Source organism: Podarcis tiliguerta (assembly GCF_965153285.1).
Source record: "Podarcis tiliguerta genome assembly, chromosome: 16".
NCBI lineage: Eukaryota > Metazoa > Chordata > Lepidosauria > Squamata > Lacertidae > Podarcis > Podarcis tiliguerta.
In genome coordinates, this window is record NC_139549.1 from 27013888 (window position 1) to 27032971 (window position 19084).

General features: G+C 52.9%; 1 protein-coding gene across 1 annotated transcript in view; it reads left to right on the forward strand.

Moving 5' to 3' along the window:
• The first annotated feature begins 317 nt into the window (after positions 1-317).
• The window catches only part of BCR (BCR activator of RhoGEF and GTPase), a 99172-nt gene continuing 80405 nt past the window's right edge, over positions 318-19084 (forward strand). The window contains exon 1 of the mRNA XM_083417540.1: positions 318-2397. Within this exon, the coding sequence (XP_083273666.1) occupies positions 819-2397 (1579 nt within the window). The 5' untranslated portion in view covers positions 318-818. The remainder of the gene's footprint in view (positions 2398-19084) is intronic.

Consider the following 19084-nt stretch of genomic DNA (forward strand, 5'->3'; position numbering starts at 1 on the left):
CCCAATTTTTTATTGGGCGACTGAAAGCCCCTCGACCCCTTGGAGTTGGCTCCTCTGCCCCCAACAGCATTACCGGAAAGGGAAGCGTCCTTTCTCCCTACCTCAAGCTGGGATCTCATCCTTTTGGCATGCCTGGCCCAGCCAGCCGGATCCACGGCAGGCGGCGGTGGCGAGGCGCTCTGCACGTGCTCGGGGCTGTGGGCGGGGCGACGAGGCCCAGCCCGTCCCGCCCACAGCCCCCTCGCCGCGCCCCCCTCCTCCAATCCCGCCCCCTCGCGCCGCCCCGCCTGGCCTCCCGCCCCGCCCTCGCCGTCCCTGCGGCTGCCATCCCGAGCGCGAGCTGGGCCAGCCGGCGATGGGCAGCCGCGACGCGGAGCCGCCCGGAGAGCTGCAGCCCGACCCCGCCTGAGCCTGCCTGGATCAGTAGCCGCCGCTGCTGCCGCTGCAGGATGGGCTAAGGCTCGGGCCCTGCCGAGGCCAAGGAGGAAGCCAGCAGGCAGGCGGAGAGGAGAGGAGAGGAGCCCGCCGCCCGGGCGCGTGAGGCAGGCTGCCGGCCGCGCTCGCCTCCGCCTCGGCTCGCGCCTTTGTTCTTGCCCGCCCGCCCGCCCGCCCTCGCCGAGGGGGCGGCGGCGGCGGCTCCTCATGGGCAGCGCGGCCGGGGCGCCCGGGGCTGAAGCGCCGCTGCTGCCTCCGCGGACACCCTGCCTCCTCCGCCGGGGGATGAGCGCCCCCCGCCGCCGCCTCCTCCTCCTGCTCCGCCGCCCGGGCGCGCCGCTGCCGCCCTGACCGGCCCTCGGGCCGCCTCCGCCGCCGCCGCGATGGTGGACCCGGTGGGCTTCGCCGAGGCGTGGCGCGCGCAGTTCGCCGACTCGGAGCCTCCCCAGATGGCGCTGCGCTCGGTGGGCGACATCGAGGCGGAGCTGGAGCGCTGCAAGGCGTCCATCCGCCGCCTGGAGCTGGAGGTGAACAAGGAGCGCTTCCGCATGATCTACCTGCAGACGCTGTTGGCCAAGGAGAAGAAGAGCTACGACCGGCAGCGCTGGGGCTTCGCGAGACCCGCCCGCGCCGGCCTCGACGACGACGACGAAGACGAGGGGACGGCCGCGGCCGACGACGGAGACGTCGGGGCGCAAACGAGCGGCCAGGCCAGGCCGCCGCAGCCGCCAAGCGGCAAACCCCACCACCACCACCGGCCGCGCCCGCCTGCGCTCCGCAAGCTCTCGGCGGCGCACAGCGACGGCTCCGAGGCGGACAGCCCGACGCAGCAGCCCGACGGCAACGGCGAGGCGGCGGAAGGGGGCTCCCCGGCCAGGGCCCGGGCCGCTCTCAGCGGCGGGAACAGCAGCAGTAGCCGCCGCCAGCGCCTTCTGAGCGTCTCCTCGGAGAAGGAGGCGGGCGCCTTCGAGCCGGTGGGCAGCCGGGAGCGCGGAGGGGGCGGCGGCGGCGGCGCGGCCAGCAACGTGGCGGCGCTGCGCTGTAATTTCGAGCGGGGGCTGAAGAAGTCGTTGACGACGGCAGCGGCGGATGGGAAGGAGCCGTTGTCCGCGCCGCCCTGCTCGTCGGACAAGCCCTTCTACGTGAACCTGGAGTACCACCACGAGAAGGGCCTGGTGAAGGTGAACGACAAGGAGGTCTCGGACCGGATCAGCTCGCTGGGCACCCAAGCCATGCAGCTGGAGGCACGGAAGAAGCTCTTGCCGGGGCTGCGCGGCCGCTCGACCGAGGCCTGCTTCGGCGACGGCGACTACGACGACGCGGAGCTCAACGCCCGCTTCCTCAAGGACAACCTGCTGGACGGCAACGGCGCTGCCCGCTCGTCCTCCGCCTGGCAGGCCGCCCCCTCGGACTTCCAGCCCTACCAGAGCGTCTACGTCGGGGGCATGATGATGATGATGATGGCGGCGGCGGGGGGCGAAGGCGCCGGGGAGCCCGGGGGCAAAGGCGCCCCGCCGACGCCGCTGCTGCGCGGCCACTCGGGCGCCGCCGTCGAGCCGGAGAAGCCGCTGACCTGGCCGCGCCGCTCCTACTCGCCGCGCAGCTTCGACGACATCGGCGGCGGCTACACGCCCGACTGCAGCTCCAACGAGAACCTCACGTCGAGCGAGGAGGACTTCTCGTCGGGCCAGTCCAGCCACGTCTCGCCCAGCCCCACCGCCTGCCGCCTCTACGGCCGCGACAAGAGCCGCTCGCCCTCCCAGAACTCCCAGCAGTCCTTCGACAGCAGCAGCAGCCCCCCGACGCCCCAATCCCAGAAGCGGCACCGGCAGCAGCAGCAGGTCGTGGTCTCCGAGGCTACCATCGTGGGCGTCCGCAAGAGCGGGCAGATCTGGCCCAGCGACGGCGACCTGCCGGCCGGCAGAGCCTCTCTGGACAGCTGCTACCACCTCGGAGAGGCAGGTGGGTGGGAATCTCCTTTTGTGTCCTTGTTCTTCTTCAAGAGGGAAGGGGTGTCTCCCTTTTCTATAGCATGCAGCAGTGTTGAAATTCCTGATAATGGTGTAGGTGGGGAGTCCCTTTTGTTTTCTGATGGTCCCTTTAGAAGGGGGGCGGTATGATTTAGCTATATAGCCGCCTCTTGACTCTGTGCCTGGCTGGGTTGGGGGAGTTTCTGACCTCCCACTTTGCACAGCTTTGTGATGCCTGGTCTGGCCCACTCAGGTGAGGTCCTCAGGTTGGACCTTCTCCTCCGCTGCCTGCCCTTGGTTGGGTCAGGTGGTGCCATCCTGAGGCTCCTTCTATGGAAGCTGGGAAAACTCCATCTGGGGGCTTCACATGGTCCTTTATCTCTTGGTGGGAGGGAGGTGCCAGGATCTTGGGGTGCCCAAAGGATCTTTGGCTCTAGAATGCAGATGTTGGGGTGGCGGCAGTGGAGAAGGAGGTGGTCCAACTCAAGTGGCCCTTGGACCAGTGGATCCTGCCTCTTTAGCCTGGTTGGGGGGGGGGGTTCTGCTGTATTGCTCAGAATGACAGGAAAGCACCTGAGCCCCCTCCATCCTTTTGCCTCCTGATTTTGAAAGACTTCATGGACTAACCCCCGGCTTTAATGGGCTGCCTTTGAGATGTTACGGAGTGTGGCTTGGCTTGTGTGATCCATGGGTCACCTGCACTCCAAGCAGGTGCTCTGCTGCTGAGCTGCTCCCTCCCCCCAGTGTTAACAGGCATGTTGTGTTTTAAGTCAAGGCCCAGAATCTACCTGTGATTCATTTTCGCCTGCAGTCATCACATGGTAGACGTGCAGTCATCGCATGATGGGCCCGGGTGTGTGGATGCACCTGGAAGTCATCTGGCTCAGCCTTTCTCCAACCTAGAGCCCTGCAGCTGTTTTGGACTACGGCTCCCAGCCGCCATGGCCATTGAGGGGAATTGTAGCTGCAGGGCACCCAGTTGGGGAAGGCTGATCCTAGCCCCTTGCGCTTTCATTTAGGAACTTGCCTGGGTGACCTTTCAGTGGGATGCTTGCTCATCACCAGCAAGGCTGGACATGCTACTTTCTGGGGCCTGAGACTGCTATGCTCCTCCTTGTTTAAGTGTCTTACTTTTAAGGAGTGCGTCTTCCTGGCGTCAACACTGGCCAGGTGTGTATTGTGTGTCCAGGCAGATGCTGGACTTGATGAGAGCAAGGCCGCTTAGGAGCTGCATGTACCTTTCTAACAGACTCTGGCTTCCCTTGTCCAGTTCTGAGATGATGGACAGTGGTTGTTGCTACAGGAACTTGCCCCTGCAGCTGGCCAGGCATTGTCACTAGACCTCTGCTTAAAGAGCGGAGCAGGTTTAGCAAAGCAGTAGCTGATTCTGTAGAACAGGTCTAGCAAAGGCCTTGGATAATAATTTATTATTGAGTCATATCTCCTCATGCTTCCAGGAAGTGCCCTTCAGGTAGCCTACGGCCCCACAAATTCAGCCCAGTACCAATTAAAAATCTGCATTCGAAACCTTAACATGTACATGGGTAATGGGGAGAGCAAAGGGCATGGAAGTTGGGGCGGGGGAACATTGCATGCTGACAATCATTCTAAAACGATAAGGCGTTTCTTTTTAATATTGATGGATGCTGGAGGTGCTGAACTGGAAGAAGTTGTGGCCTCTGGAGTGAGGGTCCAGATAGCTATATATATAGATCCTTCACCTTTGTCATTCCCAGAGTCAATATTGTAATAAGGAACAGCGCCTGACATTTGCAAACAGCTAAATTCCTGCCTGCTTGGCTGGGCTTCAAGAGGCTCTCAGAGTAGAAAGGTTTCGAAGCTCTCAAGGAGAGTTGGGATCCTTCGTTCTCCTAGTTGGCATTTGTTAATATTTAAATGCCGGTAGAGTGTCTGAGTCTCCTTTTCCTGCCTCTCCTTTCTCTCCCCACCACCCCACATTATATTGGGAGGGGGATTGTTTGGGCTCTGAGCTGGCTTTGGCACATGGAAGGCGAAGGCTCCTTATCCTCAAAGTGACCTCTCCCCTCCCTCTCTCCCTCCCAGATTAGAGAGCCCTCAATTTCTTTTCTTCTCAAGACTTGTGGATCTTGTGGGAGAAGCAATGGGGGCAGGGATGGGAGAGAGGGAGGAGGCTCAACCACTGGTCTAATCTGAACTGCAGCCATCTGTCCTGTGATGATGCTCTTTAGATGTCTGCGCTTGCAGTTTCCTGGGCAGGAACAATAGGAGGGGAGGGAGGGGAGGGTGCCCAGGCCAATGCCTCCCGGCCCTCTCTTCTCTTTCAGCTGCCTGGGCTGTCCTTGCAGAGAGGCAGGTGCCTTTGAAATGGGTATTCCCTCCTCCACACACACAAAGCTTTTGCCCTTCTAGCAGATGAAACCCTGAAACTGCGAGGCACCAGACCTGGTTCCCCCGGCAAGCCCAGAATTTGTGTGTGTGCCTGCAAAGGCTCATGTCTCTCCATCCCACAGAAACAGCAGTGCAGTACCGTGCAGAGTAAGCCTGATGCAGGAAGAAAGGGCCCATTTCCATCATGGCATTAACCACATCCACTGTTTTATTTTGTCTATGCTTCCACGTTGTTGTTGTTGTTGTTGTTGCCTACCTTTTTAGCAGACCGGGGCTGCTAAATTCAGCTTACACAAATTACAACAAGACAGATGAAATACAAAAAAAAGCTAAAAAGGTATAAAAGATAACGATCAAGGATAATTTAGAATTAAGGCAACGTTAAAAACCAATCTATTAAAATTCAGGTAATCAAAAACATGTGCTGCTCCTGGTGGTTAATGATACAGGGGAAAGACACCTTTGAAACAATTAAGGTGCATAGCAGCGTAAAAGGGAAGAGAAGCCAGAACTATGAAGAACAAAGTGGGTGGCCTCTCAAAATAACCTGAGCAGGAAAAGAGGCAAATCTGCCTCTGGGGTTTGTTTTGACCTTCCTTTGCTTGAAGGTAGAAGGCAGCTGGTTGTGAGGGGGCAAAATGAAGTCCTGTAAGGGAAGATCTCAAAGCTGGGTCTGCTATTGAGAAGCCCCCACTTTCCCTGGATCCCTAAAGTAACAGCAGGACCAGCTGACATGGAAGGCAGTATTCTGGACCCCGGTACGTTTAGGACTTTTATAGGGTTACAACCATGCTCTAAATTGTGCCCAGAATTGAAGCTGCAGTAAAGCAGGGGTGAGTTGCATACTCTCCACATCTGACTGTGATCAAGAGCCTGGCTGAACCAAACTCCTTCAGAGGCAGCCCCATATCGAGTGCATTGCTGTAGTCCAGGCGACATGTAAATAAGGCCCACATTCCCGCAGCCTGATTGGACATCTCTGGGAATGGCTTTAGGGAGTGCATTAGCCTCATTTGTGCAAAGGCGTTCTTTGGTACTGATGTAATCTGGGTATTTAGGCTCAGAAGATGAACCCCCCAGAAAATGAACTTGGGTCTTCAAGCACAGCACAAACCCCCATCCAATGCAGATTGAACCCTGTTCCTGTTCCCTATTGCCCACAAACACCTTTGACATGTCTGGATTAAGTTTCAATGTGTGCGTTCTCCTGGCGCCATTTTGGATGGGGGTAAAGTCTCAACGTCTTCAGGGAAACCTGGAGTTGAGATGCAACCATGTGCTCAAGTGCGCTGCCTGAAAATGCGCAGACACCAATGGGAGGGGGTATTCAAGGAGGTCTTTTCTAAAAAACCAAAAGCTTTCCCACCAACTCTTTTGGGTTCAGTGGACCGATGCTCTGTTGTAGAATGGCATTTGCCACCCCACCTTCCCCACTCAGTCGGACCCTCTCAGGCAGCTTTTGTAAGCCAGGAAGGGTTAAGTGCATACATGGCCAGGTTCCAAGATTCCTGTTCACACCTTCAGATTGCACACACAGAACTGGACGAACAGGTGCCGAAGTGACCTGCTGCAAGGGTGCAAACCGTTTTATTTGCAGAATGCCTTGTAAACTGGTCACCGTGAGGGTTCTCCAGTATCGTCTTGCAAGAGATGTCAGAGGCCCTGGAAAAAGCTCTTCTGGACAACTCTGTCCCTCTGCAGTGGTGGCAGAGAAGCATGATCCTTCGCACCCCCTGGAATAATCCCTGAAAGGGTATCTTTTCGGCGTTCCCTCAATACTTTTCTGCCCTCATGGCTCCCTATTCATATTATCAAGATCTCCAGGGAGCCTGTATGGTTTTGCTGAGTGGGCCGCTTGAGGGCCATTTTGTCAGCTGTCCATCCAGAAAGTCGGACAGTCCCCAAGACCCATTGGGAAGTGGTAGGCATCCACCAGTCTCTTTATGGGAGCCTTCATAAAAAAGGTAAAGGACCCCTGGACGGTTAAGTGCAGGCAAAGGTGACTATGGGGTCCACTTTCAAGCTGAAGGAGCCAGCGTTTGCCACAGACAGCTTTCCAGGTCATGTGGCCAGCAGGACTAACCCACTACTGGCACACGGAGGACCATGACAATAGGCAGAACACATGGAAACGCAGTTTACCTTCCCGCTGCAGCGGTACCTATTTATCTACTTGCACTGGTGTGCTTTTGAACTGCTAGGTTGGCAGGAGCTGAGACAGAGCAACGGGAGCTCACCCCGTCACGGGGATTCGAACCACCAACGTTCTGATCAACAAGCAAGGGGCTCAGTGGTTTAGACCATAGCGCCACCTGCTCCCTAGGAACCTTCTTAATCGGTCTTCAATTTGACCCTGCAGGGGCAATAATCCTATTCCTGCTAACAGTGAGAATCTACTCCTGTGGCAGAGTTGTAGGGACACCCCCCCCCATAATTGCTGGTTGGGGGTGAGCTACACGGTGGCATGCATGGTTCTCACTCCACTCTTAATCCCCACAACAGCTCTGTGAGGTAGGTTAGACTGAGAGGCAGTGACTGGCTCACCCAGTGAGCTTCATGGCTGAGCGGGGATTCGAACCCAGTTCTCCCAGGTCTGCCACCTTAGGATGCACAGGCTGGAGGGTCATTTGTTTGAAAGCCCCTGTCCATGTGCTTGGTTCTCCCTCCTTGTGTTTGGTTCTTCACTGCTTTGAAGGGTCTCCACTGCCATCCCGCTGGTTGTGATTTCCTTTTCTGAGCTCTTGGGCTTGGCTGTTTGTGGGCAGGGGATGCCCCACCCCTTGAATGGTTGAAAAGGGGGAGCCAGCTCCCCTCCCGCAAGCTTTGATGATAAACCTTTGGGGAGAAATGAAGGGGGGGCAGTGTTGTTTTTCTCATTGTATTTTTAAAGCTGGTTTGTGCTTGCAGGGGCAGCGGCTTCAAGGTATTCAGAATGCAAATCCCTCCAGATCAAAGCTCGGCTCTGCATTTGGCTGGGGCCTCAGAATCTGCAATGTTCTCCCACTTTATTTTGTGTTATAGCGTTTCAGATGCCAAGCTGGGGGCAGTGTTAGGTGTTCTGACTGCGGATTTTGTTATAGTGGGGGTTGATAGCAAAGCTCCCCGCCCTCCAGCTTTCCTCTTCCCCCTCCGTTAGGTCTGCGAAGAATATGGAGTGGCTTAACTTCACAGAAAATATTTCACATCCTTCTCTTAAATGACATTCGGCTCTCCCCATATTTATTTACCTACTTAATTTATAGAACTGCCCCATAGCAAAAGAACTCTAGGAAGCCAGTGTGGTGGTGCGGTTAGTGTCGGACTAGGACCTGGGAGATCAGGGTTCAGATCCCCACTCACTGGGTGACTTTGGGCCATAGCTCTCAACTTTTCCCTTTTCTTGCGAGGAATCCTGTTCAGAATAAGGGAATTTCCCTTTAAAAAAAGGGAAAAGTTGACAGCTATTTTTTGGGCAAGTCACAGCCTCTTAATCTACCATGCAGGGTCATTGTAGGGATGAACAGAGGAGGGAGCTGTGTATTCCTTGGAGGAAAAAGGTGGGATATACTGTATTTTTTGCTCTGTAAGATTCACTTTTTCTCTCCTAAAAAGTAAGGAGACATGTGTTCGCGTCTTATGGAGCGAATGGAGGCTGCGCAGCTATCCCAGAAGCCAGAACAGCAAGAGGGATTGCTGCTTTCGCTGCGCAGCGATCCCTCTTGTTGTTCTGGCTTCTGAGATTCAGAATATTTTTTTTCTTGTTTCCCTCCTCCAAAAACTAGGTGCGCCTTATGGACTGGTGCGTCTTATAGAGCGAAAAATACGGTGAATGGGATAAACAAGCTCTTCTACTTCCCTACTTAGGAAAGCTGGAGGGGCCAGCCAGGTGGAGATGCCAGTCGCCCAATCTCCATGTGGTCGCTATTGGACTTGCACCAGTCACAAAGCGTGCCTGGGCAATTTCTCACACTGCTTTAAAGTGCTACGGCAGGTGGTCATGGTTGGGATTGCTTTGCAGCCTCTTGCATATCAGGCAGTGGTGGGCCGTCACAGTTTAAGGAAGGATATTGAAAGCTGGAACATGTGCAGAGGAGAGTGACCGAGGTGCTGGAGGGTCTGGAAACCAAGCCATATGGGGAACAGTTGAGGGAATTTGGTGTGTTTAGCCTGGAAAAGAGGAGACTGAGAGGTGATATGATTGTTGTTGTTGTCGTTTAGTCGTGCCCGACTCTTCGTGACCCCATGGACCAGAGCACGCCAGGCACTCCTGTCTTCCACTGCCTCCCGCAGTTTGGTCAGACTCATGTTTGTAGCTTCGAGAACACTATCCAACCATCTCGTTCTCTGTCGTCCCCTTCTCCTTGTGCCCTCCATCTTTCCCAACATCAGGGTCTTTTCCAGGGAGTCTTCTCTTCTCATGAGGTGGCCAAAGTATTGGAGTCTCAGCTTCAGGACCTGTCCTTCCAGTGAACACTCAGGGCTGATTTCCTTCAGAATGGAGAGGTTTGATCTTCTTGCAGGCCATGGGACTCTCAAGAGTCTCTTCCAGCACCATAATTCAAAAGCATCAATTCTTCAGCAATCAGCCTTCTTTATGGTCCAGCTCTCACTTCCATACATCACTACTGGGAAAACCATGGCTTTAACTATATGGATCTTTGTTGGCAAGGTTGATATGATAGCCGCCTTCAAATACCTGTATGTCAGATGAAGCAGGCTTGTTTCCTGCTGCTCCAGAGGGTAGGACCGGAACCAGTGGATTCGGATAATGAGAAATGAGATTCTGGCTAAACGCTACAAAGAACTTTCTGACCGTAAGAGATTTTTGACAGTGGAACCGAGGTTGAGTGTCCATCTGTCGGGGATTCTTTAGCTGTGCTTCCTGCATTGCAAGGGGTTGGACTAGGTGACCCCCCCAAGTTTACAGTTTTGTGCTTCTCCACATGCTGTGATTGAAGGCTGTGATGTTTCCTCCTCCCCGCACTTCTCCACAGATGGGGGGAGAAAGTGGACTGAAGCAGCACTTATAGGGGGGCAGTTTCTGGTGCGGCTTAGTTGATGAACTAATTGTATCAGTCGTAATTGGTTTATTAGCTGGTTAAATCTGCACCCATCGGCAAATGGATGAAGCCATTGTTTGAAAGGGAGCTGGGCATGTTTAGCCTGGAGAAGAGGAGGTTAAGAGGTGATATGATAGCCATGTTCAAATATATAAAAGGATGTCACATAGAGGAGGGAGAAAGGTTGTTTTCTGCTGCTCCAGAGAAGCGGACATGGAGCAATGGATCCAAACTACAAGAAAGAAGATTCCACCTAAACATTAGGAAGAACTTCCTGACAGTAAGAGCTGTTCGACAGTGGAATTTGCTGCCAAGGAGTGTGGTGGAGTCTCCTCCTTTGGAGGTCTTTAAGCAGAGGCTTGACAACCATATGTCAGGAGTGCTCTGATGGTGTTTCCTGCTTGGCAGGGGGTTGGACTCGATGGCCCTTGTGGTCTCTTCCAACTCTATGATTCTATGATTCTATGAAAGAGGAACGCTCTTTGGAGAAGCAAAGAGAGAAAGGGAGGGGGCAGGGAAACCCAGCTAGATGGGTGGGGTATAAATTATTTATTTATTTATTTATTTATTTATTTATTTATTTATTTATTTGGGCCATGGCCCAGTAGCGTGCACAGCTTTGCCTTGTGTGCTGAAGGTCCCACTGGGGCTTCTTGCCTCTTCCACCCCCACCCTCCAACCCCCTGCTTTACGTTCTGAAGAAGCCAAACCAGTTTCCCCTTGATGACAAACAGGCTGGAATTCAAACCCATTTTTCGGGCTGCCGGGTGGGTGGATTTCCAGTCCATCCGGCTTTGCTCCTTTTTCACGTGTCCCCCACACCTCCTCAGTGCGCCATTAGAATAACAGAATTGCAGAGCTGGGAGGGACTCCGAGGGTCATCCAGTCCAGCCCCCTGCGATGCAGGAATAAATAATCCCTGGCAGTCAGCCAACTGACCGCTGTTCAGAAACCTCCAGTGAAGGACAGCCTGCCTCCTTCCAAGGTCGTCCGTTCTGCTGTTGAATAGCTCCGGCCCTCAGAAAGTTCTTTCTGACATTTAGTCGGGATCTCCTATCTTGCCATTTGAATCCATTGGTTCCAGAGCGGCAGAAAACAAGCTTCCTCCATCCTCCATGTGGCAACCCTTCAGGTAATTGTAGATGGCTTGCTCACTTGGTCTTGCAGCTGTCTGGTGGCCACGGACTTCACTGGGTGAGACCCAAACTGTGGCTTGCTCTGTGCCAGGATGGGTAGCCACCACTGGGGCAAGAGGCGGCTGTCTGTGGCCTGGCTGGCTTGCTGGCTGTTTGTTCAGTCTATTCAGAAAAGCCAGTCCTGCGCAGAGAGAGTTCAAGAGTGGGGGAGGCCTCTTTTTTGGGGGGGAGGAGAAGCTGTGTTTTGCAGATAACCTGATGAAAGAATGAGTGTGTGCGAATGTGGAATGCTGCATAGTCTTCACAATTTGTTTATTTAATGCATTTTTACGCTGCCCTTTAGCCAAAACAAGGCTCCCAGGGCAGCTTGCGAGTCTCAGGAGGAGTCAGGGCAATCCCTGCCCTCGGGCTGAAATGTGGAGGCCGTTCTCATCATCCGCTGGCATTTGTGGAGCCCCTGGAGGGCCTCCCTCCTTTCTCTCTGCTGCCAGGGCTGGGCTCTTTCTCTCAGGGAGGGCTGAGATGTCAGGTGGGCAATAGGCAGGGCTTGTTGGGCGTACCTGGATTGCCAAGTTCTGCCTGCACCAAGCCAAGTCAGAATCTGTGACCTGGACAAATGATTGGTTTTGAATTTTGAATTTCAGGGGGTTGGGCTAGATGACCCTTGGGAACCCTTCCAGCTCTACAGTTCTATGGTTCTATGACACTTTCCGTGATTTCTCAGTTTGCCTGTAGTCCTGGTTTTGCTAGCCAAAGCACTGACATGCCTCTCCCGACTGGTGGGAGTCTTGTTGAGCTCCTTGGCCATTAAAGCTAGTGATTTGCACACATGTGTGTTCTCTCTTTCAAAAAAAGAAAGAAGGAAAGTTTACACCTGAGCTTCAATGGGGGACACTTTTTAAGGATAGAAGCAAAGCAAACAGAGAGCTTGTGGTATGTAGTCCAGCTTTCTGTCGCTTCTCCATGCGATGCAAAAGCTAGACTCCTGTAATGCCACAGATGCCATCTTGAATATTGAGGCTTAGTCTTGGAATACTGTGAAGAAATGTGGGTACATGATTCTGAGCACCTGGTGAGGGCCTTTAGGTCATCCCAGGGTAAAAGGTAAAGGGACCCCTGAACATTAGGTCCAGTCGTGACCGACTCTGGGGTTGCGGCGCTCATCTCGCTTTATTGGCCGAGGGAGCCGGTGTACAGCTTCTGGGTCATGTGGCCAGCATGACTAAGCCGCTTCTGGCGAACCAGAGCAGCGCATGGAAATGCCATTTACCTTCCCGCCGGAGTGGTACCTATTTATCTACTTGCAATTTGATGTGCTTTCGAACTGCTACGTTGGCAGGAGCAGGGACCGAGCAACAGGAGCTCACCACATTGCCGGGATTCGAACCGCCGACCTTCTAATCAGCAAGTCCTAGGCTCTGTGGTTTAACCCACAGCGCCACCCCACGGTAGCTGCATCCAAATCCTGCATTTCTGGGATTGGGTGTCTGCATTTGCACCCCCTGGACAGGTGTGGACAGCATTCTCTGGCATGGCTCAGCTCCCTCTTCCCTTTCACCTGGGCTGGCTCTGCAATCAAGTTTCTTTTGCTCCTCCTAGTTTGGCAGGAACCAGGCAGCTGCTGGACTGGAAACTGGACCCCTCGAGCCCCAGCCAAAAGGGGCTTTCCATGCCAGGGCCTGCTTTGCTCCTGATGGAACTGTTCATCCTGCCTCTTCTCCGACTGCCTTGCCTTTCCCCTCCTGACCCTTCTCTGCTTTCAGTTTGCTTCTTTCCTGCTGGCTGCCCCTTAAGCTTCCTTGGAACCCAGTAAAGACCAGGCGAGTGAGCGGCTGATGGTCTGGGGTGAGAGCAGAGACTGCTGACGGGGACTGGCGGATGGTGTCGCCTTTTGGAAAGTGTGGCTGCCTCTTCCTCCTGCTGGCTTCCTTGTCATCTGGTGGCCAGCTCTGGGTTCTGGGATCTGGTTTCACTAAGCCACTAAGAGGAAACTTTTGGGATCTGCTTTGCTCCTTCCTCTTTTAGTCCTAAAAGACAGGGGGGGGGGGAGTTAGGAGAAAGGCCATGATCAATCTCAGCATATACAGTGGTACCTCGGGTTAAGAACTTAATTCGTTCCGGAGGTCCGTTCTTAACCTGAAACTGTTCTTAACCTGAAGCACCACTTTAGCTAATGGGCCTCCCACTGCCCCTGTGCCACCACCACGCGATTTCTGTTCTCATCCTGAAAAAAGTTCTTAACCTGAGGTACTATTTCTGAGTTATCGAAGTCTGTAACCTGAAGCGTCTGTAACCAGTGTGAGAGCCAGTGTGGTATAGTGGTTAAGAGTGGTAGTCTCGTAATCTGGCGAACTGGGTTCGCGTCTCCGCTCCTCCACATGCAGCTGCTGGGTGACCTTGGGCTAGTCACACTTCTCTGAAGTCTCTCAGCCCCACTCACCTCACAGAGTGTTTTTCTTGTGGGGGAGGAAGGGAAAGGAGAATGTTAGCCGCTTTGAGACTCCTTCGGGTAGTGATAAAGTGGGATATCAAATCCAAAACCCAAGGTATCACTGTATATCCTCAGAACTCTGCAGAATCAGACCCAAACTTCACTTGAGGCTGTATTTTGTTGGGAGAGAAGGGATTTAGCTGAATCTCCTGCTTGACATGACACTTTCTACATATGAGCAACGTTAGAAACTCAGATATATAAGCTAGGCGCCAAATGGCTCCTTAAACCAAGGTTGCAGTCACCAAAATAAAATGTCTAGTTGTCATTTTGGGGCAAGACTAAAGTCTTTATTTTTCAAAGGACTGACTGTGATTGATTCTCAGTTAGACTTCTGGCTAGTTCAGATGACAGGTTAAGAGCTTTGAGAACATAAGAAGAGAAGTCTCCTGGTTCCGAGTGGTCGAAAACCAGGTGCAAAATGCGCCTGGCTAATTTCAAACCCTGCATACAAAGTGTTTTATTTTATGCAGAGAAGCAAATTGCCTGCTGTGAGATACCACCGGAGGCCCCTGAAGTGGTCCAGCCCAGGCGCAGGTGAGCCTCCTTGGCCGCCATTTTGTGTGTGAAATTGCGGGAGAAACTGATTCAGTTCATGAAGCTGCTGGCCTCTTTTCTCGACCACTGAGCCAGGATCCTTTCTGAAATGGTGTTTGCCTCCCAGTGACGTGTTGGCTGCCATCAGTCTGGCTATTTCAGCAGGCAGCTCTGGTTTGCCTTCGTTGGACCAAGGAGCTCAAATCTCTCTCTCTCTCTACACCCCAATCGCCTTGCCATAAAGGGGAGGGCTTTGTAACCCAGCTGCTGCCTATGGGCTGCTCCTCTGCCTAGAAAGGAAAACCACTTTTCTCCCCCCCTGGGGCCACTGCAGTTCCAGTCTGGCAGATAACTCTTCTTTTATGACTCTTGCTGTGATGGGCTGCAATAGTGGCTGGTGATGGAATGGGGCCTGGCTGGTCCAGCAGGAGATGTCTCTGGCTTTTCATTTGCTCTTAACCACATCAGGTGGGGGGTGTTTTCTGGGGCAATTGCCCTCTGAGCAGATGCAGTAGTGGGGGAGAAGTAGCTTTCCTTTGCCCCCATTGGGTAGATGAGTCTAGACTGAGCTTGAGCCCGGTCTTCCTCATCCTGGTGCCTTCTAGGTGGTTTGGACCACAACTCCCATCAGCCCCAGCATCACATAGCTGTATTGGGCATCCTGTACTCAGACTGGCCAACCAGATGCCCCTAACGGGAAACCCCCCCCAAGCAGGATCCCAGCATAAGAGCCCTCTCTCTCCCTTCAGTTTCCAGCAACTAGAATCCAGAAGCATTGCTGCCTTCCAGCTGTGGAGGCAGAACATAGTCTAATGGTCAGTAGCTTCCCTTGATGGAGGTGGAAGCCCTTCATGCAGAGGCTGCATCGCTTGGGGGAATCCCTCCAGTTTTGGATTCTTTGCATCAAGCAAGAGTTGGATTGTGTGGCTTTCAGGGACCCTTCCAACTCTTGGGTAACTTGAGCAAAATTGTGTAGACTATTCTACGTCTCGGGGGACGCGGGTGGTGCTGTGGGTTAAAGCCTCAGCACCTAGGGCTTGCCGATCGAAAGGTTGGCGGTTCGAATCCCCGCGGCGGGGTGCGTTCCCGCTGTTCGGTCCCAGCGCCTGCCAACCTAGCAGTTCGAAAGCACCCCTGGGGGCAAGTAGATAAATAGGGACCGCTTACTAGCAGGAAGGTAAACGGCGTTTCCGTGTGCGGCTCTGGCTCGCCAGAGCAGCGATGTCACGCTGGCCACGTGACCTGGAAGTGTCTTCGGACAGCGCTGGCCCTTGGCCTCTTTGAGTGAGATGGGCGCACAACCCTAGAGTCTGTCAAGACTGGCCCGTACGGGCAGGGGTACCTTTACCTTTATTCTACGTCTCAGGTTTCTGTGATGGGCCTGGGAAGCAGGATTAGCTGTCCAAAGATTGCACTCTTCCATTGGCTACTAAGGACAGGCAGTGCTTTTCTTTGGGCAAGGAAGGTTGGGGGGGGGTGTTAAACGCTGTCCCCCTTTTCCATCATCATCGCATATATTTATTAAATGCACACAGACAGCTGAGGGAAAAGGGTATTTGTTTTTAAAAATGGATGCTAATTGGAGATAAATTTGTAATGCAAGCAGCATGTAATAGGCAAAAAATGGAAATATCTGAGGAAGAGAATAGGAAGCCAGTTTTTGGAAAAATTGTGTTAAAAGAGTTTTAATTTGGCACTGATGTATTATAAGTTTGGAAAATGAATAAAAAGCAATTGGCAATATATAGCCACTCATTGGAAGTGATGAGGCACACTGGGCGAGCATATTGCACGAAATTCCCAGGTAAGGTCTTTCTCAATGTTTGGTCCCCAGGTGTTGTTGGACTACAACTCCCATCATTCCTAGCCAGCATGGCCAGTGGTCAGGGATGATGGGAGTTGTAGTTCAAGAGCATCTGGGGACACAGGGTTGGTTGAGAAAATCTGCCCTAGAGAGTCTCCTGTCTGAAATCCTGGAGAGCTGCTGCTGCCAGTCAGTGTAGTAGACAATGCTGAGCTAATGGACCAGTGATCTGATCCAGTGTAAAATGGCTTCCTATGTTTCTACTAGCTGCATACTGAAAAAAATATTAAAAATTCCAATTAAAATAGACCTGCAACTGTGCTAAAAAAAATTAACAGAGTACAATTTAAGCAACAGCATCAAAAGGTGTGAAACGGATTGTAAGGAGAAAATGTCTGTGTGTGTGTTTAGGGGGTGGGTGAGAAAATAATTTTCAAGAGCTATTCCTGTTATCTCTCCAACACGGACTGATAGGAGGGGCTTATCTCTCCTTTCCATGTGCCCCAGAGGAAGCTGGGATGGAAGAAGAGAATCTGCTCTCACCGCACGGACAACAGGGAATAAATCAAAACAGGACTGGGCACCAGAGAACAGTTGGCAGTTGAAAACAATGCCCCCTTCCTGCACACTGGCATCTCAACTCCCCCCTCCCCGTAATGTTTAATATGCACGATGGGGGCTGGACTGATCTGGGCCATCCTTTGAGCAAGCTGCTCATTTCAGCAAGCATCCCTTTTTCTTCAGCCAAAAGACCCCTCCTCTTTCATTTAAACAGGAGGTTGCAGCTCAGAGCTGCGTTTTGGAGGTGGAAAGTCCTTCTGAATTTGTTTTATGGGGTGGGGGAGAGAAACTAATGAATTTTAAAGCAATCCTGGTGTGGAGAATATTGGGAGAGGCACTTGCTTGGCTTTCCCCTCCTCCTTTTCAGGAACGCCTTGGAGGGTTGGATAAGATCATGACTTTAATGTACATTGCTCCGTGTGTGTGTGTGTGTGTCTGTCTGTCTGTCTGTGTCTGTGTTTGTTTTGCAAATGGGGAGGCGTCCGTCCACCTTGTCTCAGTGAAGAGAGCATGGGATCCAGTTTTGTGGAAGGGCAAATCTGCTTTCCATTGCAGCAATGAGCTAGCTCTCAGTCCTGCCCAGAGGAATAAGAAGCCAGGAAGGAGTGGAGGTCCTCATTTCTTGCTTCCAATAATGAAATTCCAGTGTGCAACAAGTCAAGCATGGGGTGGGTAACCTCGGGCCTGGGGGCCAATTGCAGCCCTCTGGACCTCTGTCTGTCCCTTGGGACTCTTCCCAGGCCACACCCCCTCTCCCTAGGCCACACCCCTTGCTGGCCTTGCTCCACACCCTCCTTGAATGCCATGGCCTTAGTCTCTGCAGAAATTATTCTACCGTACAAAGGTGTCATTTGGTCGTGTCTGACTCTTCGGGGATCAGAGCACGCCAGGCACTCCTGTCTTCCACTGCCTCCCGCAGTTTGGTCAAACTCATGCTGGTAGCCTCGAGAACACTGTCCAACCATCTCGTCCTCTGTCGTCCCCTTCTCCTTGTGCTCTCAATCTTTCCCAACATCATGGTCTTTTCCAGGGTGTCTTCTCTTCTCGTGAGGTAGCCAAAGTATTGGAGCCTCAGCTTCAGGATCTGTCCTTCCAGTGAGCACCCAGGGCTGATTTCCTTCAGAATGAATGGGTTTGATCTTCTTGCAGTCCATGGGACTCTCAAGAGTCTCCTCCAGCACCATAATTCAAAAGCATCAATTCTTCGGCGATCAGCCTTCTTTATGGTCCAGCTCTCACTTCCATACATCACTACTGGGAAAACCATAGCTTTAACTATACGGACCTTTGTTGGCAAGGTGATGTCTCTGCTTTTTTGCCTTTGGCCCCTCCCACCAGTGACATGTGGCCCCCAGACAGTTGTCCAGAAGAGATTGACTGCAGTGGGTGGGGAGAGACTTGAGCATACACTTACCCGACCTGCACTGATTGAACTGAACCGGCTGCCAGCTTGCCACTGAGCTCAGTTTAAGCTGTTATCGTTAATGCAGAAAGCTCTAAGCACCGCAGGACCAGGTTACCTGAAGGAACACTTTCCCTCCTGCCCTGTTAGATCACTATGACCTTTGGAGGGAGCTCTGCTGGCACTCCTGCAACCTGCAGAACTAGAGGGGGCATTTGTGGTGGCAGTGGCCACCTGGTTGAACAGAATGCCGCCCTCCTCTCACACACACACACACACACTGGCCATTTGGCATGCACCAATGGTTTCTGCTGCCTCTTAAGAAATAAATAAATCCCTGGGCATTCGCAGACCAGGGGTTTTTAAAACTGCAGTTTTGGTGTTCTTGTGTTTTATTGTTTTGCAGAAGCTTGGCGGTTTTTAGATCCCAAGCACGTTGTAATTTTTAAACTTCAGAATAAAATGAATAAGCTTGGAAGCACAACCCGGGGCTAATCTAACAGGAACACAATCCAGTGTGGTTATTCTGCTCTGGAATCCTATAGTAGGGAGTCCCGTGCAGTCGAAAAGCTAGCACGTTTTAACCAGCCAGGGTTTTGATCTAGCAGCAGGTTATTTATTCCCTTTTACATATTTGGTGCCCCTGCAGAGGCAGATTTTTGTGGCCAACTGTTTACTGTGTTAACGGGGGCCATTTATTATCTGTCGCCCAGGCATGCATCAGTTCACTTGGGCCAGGGGGGAGTGTCTCTGCTAAATCAATTTGCAGCTGGTCCCTAAGGGGATCAATCCAGCACATCCCATATGGTGACCAGGAAGACACACCAGCTCTCTGCTACACCAGGGAGCAGGAGAGAGGCATTAATGAAGGTAGTGTTAGCCCCCCACCCTGCAACACACACCCCCCTTTCGGTTGCCGCCTCCCTCCTCTTAGGATTCCACTAGCTGTTCTCTGTGGTCTTCTGGAATTACCACGAAGGATCACGCTCCTCTAGTCTAACGCTCGGTGGTTTCTACAGTTTCTGAAGCTGTGTTTAAAGTCTCCAGATCTCACGAGAAAGGAGCTTCCTGGGTCAAAAGAAGCATGTGGGAATAATCACCTCTGAGCATTGCCAAATGCCTCGCAGGTTGGGGCTGCTCAGAGCCTCTGGGGACAAGTGCCCCATCTGTCCAAGAGACACGTTGGAAGGTGCCAACAACATACTTCTGTTCAAGCTTCTCTTTCAGACAGAGAGGTCTGTTGCTGGATGGGCTTGCTTCCCAAGTCAAGGCCGATGGAACCGTTAAGTAAGTGACATGGGGCTCCCCCAAGGTCACTGCAGACCCCAGTTGAAGTTGG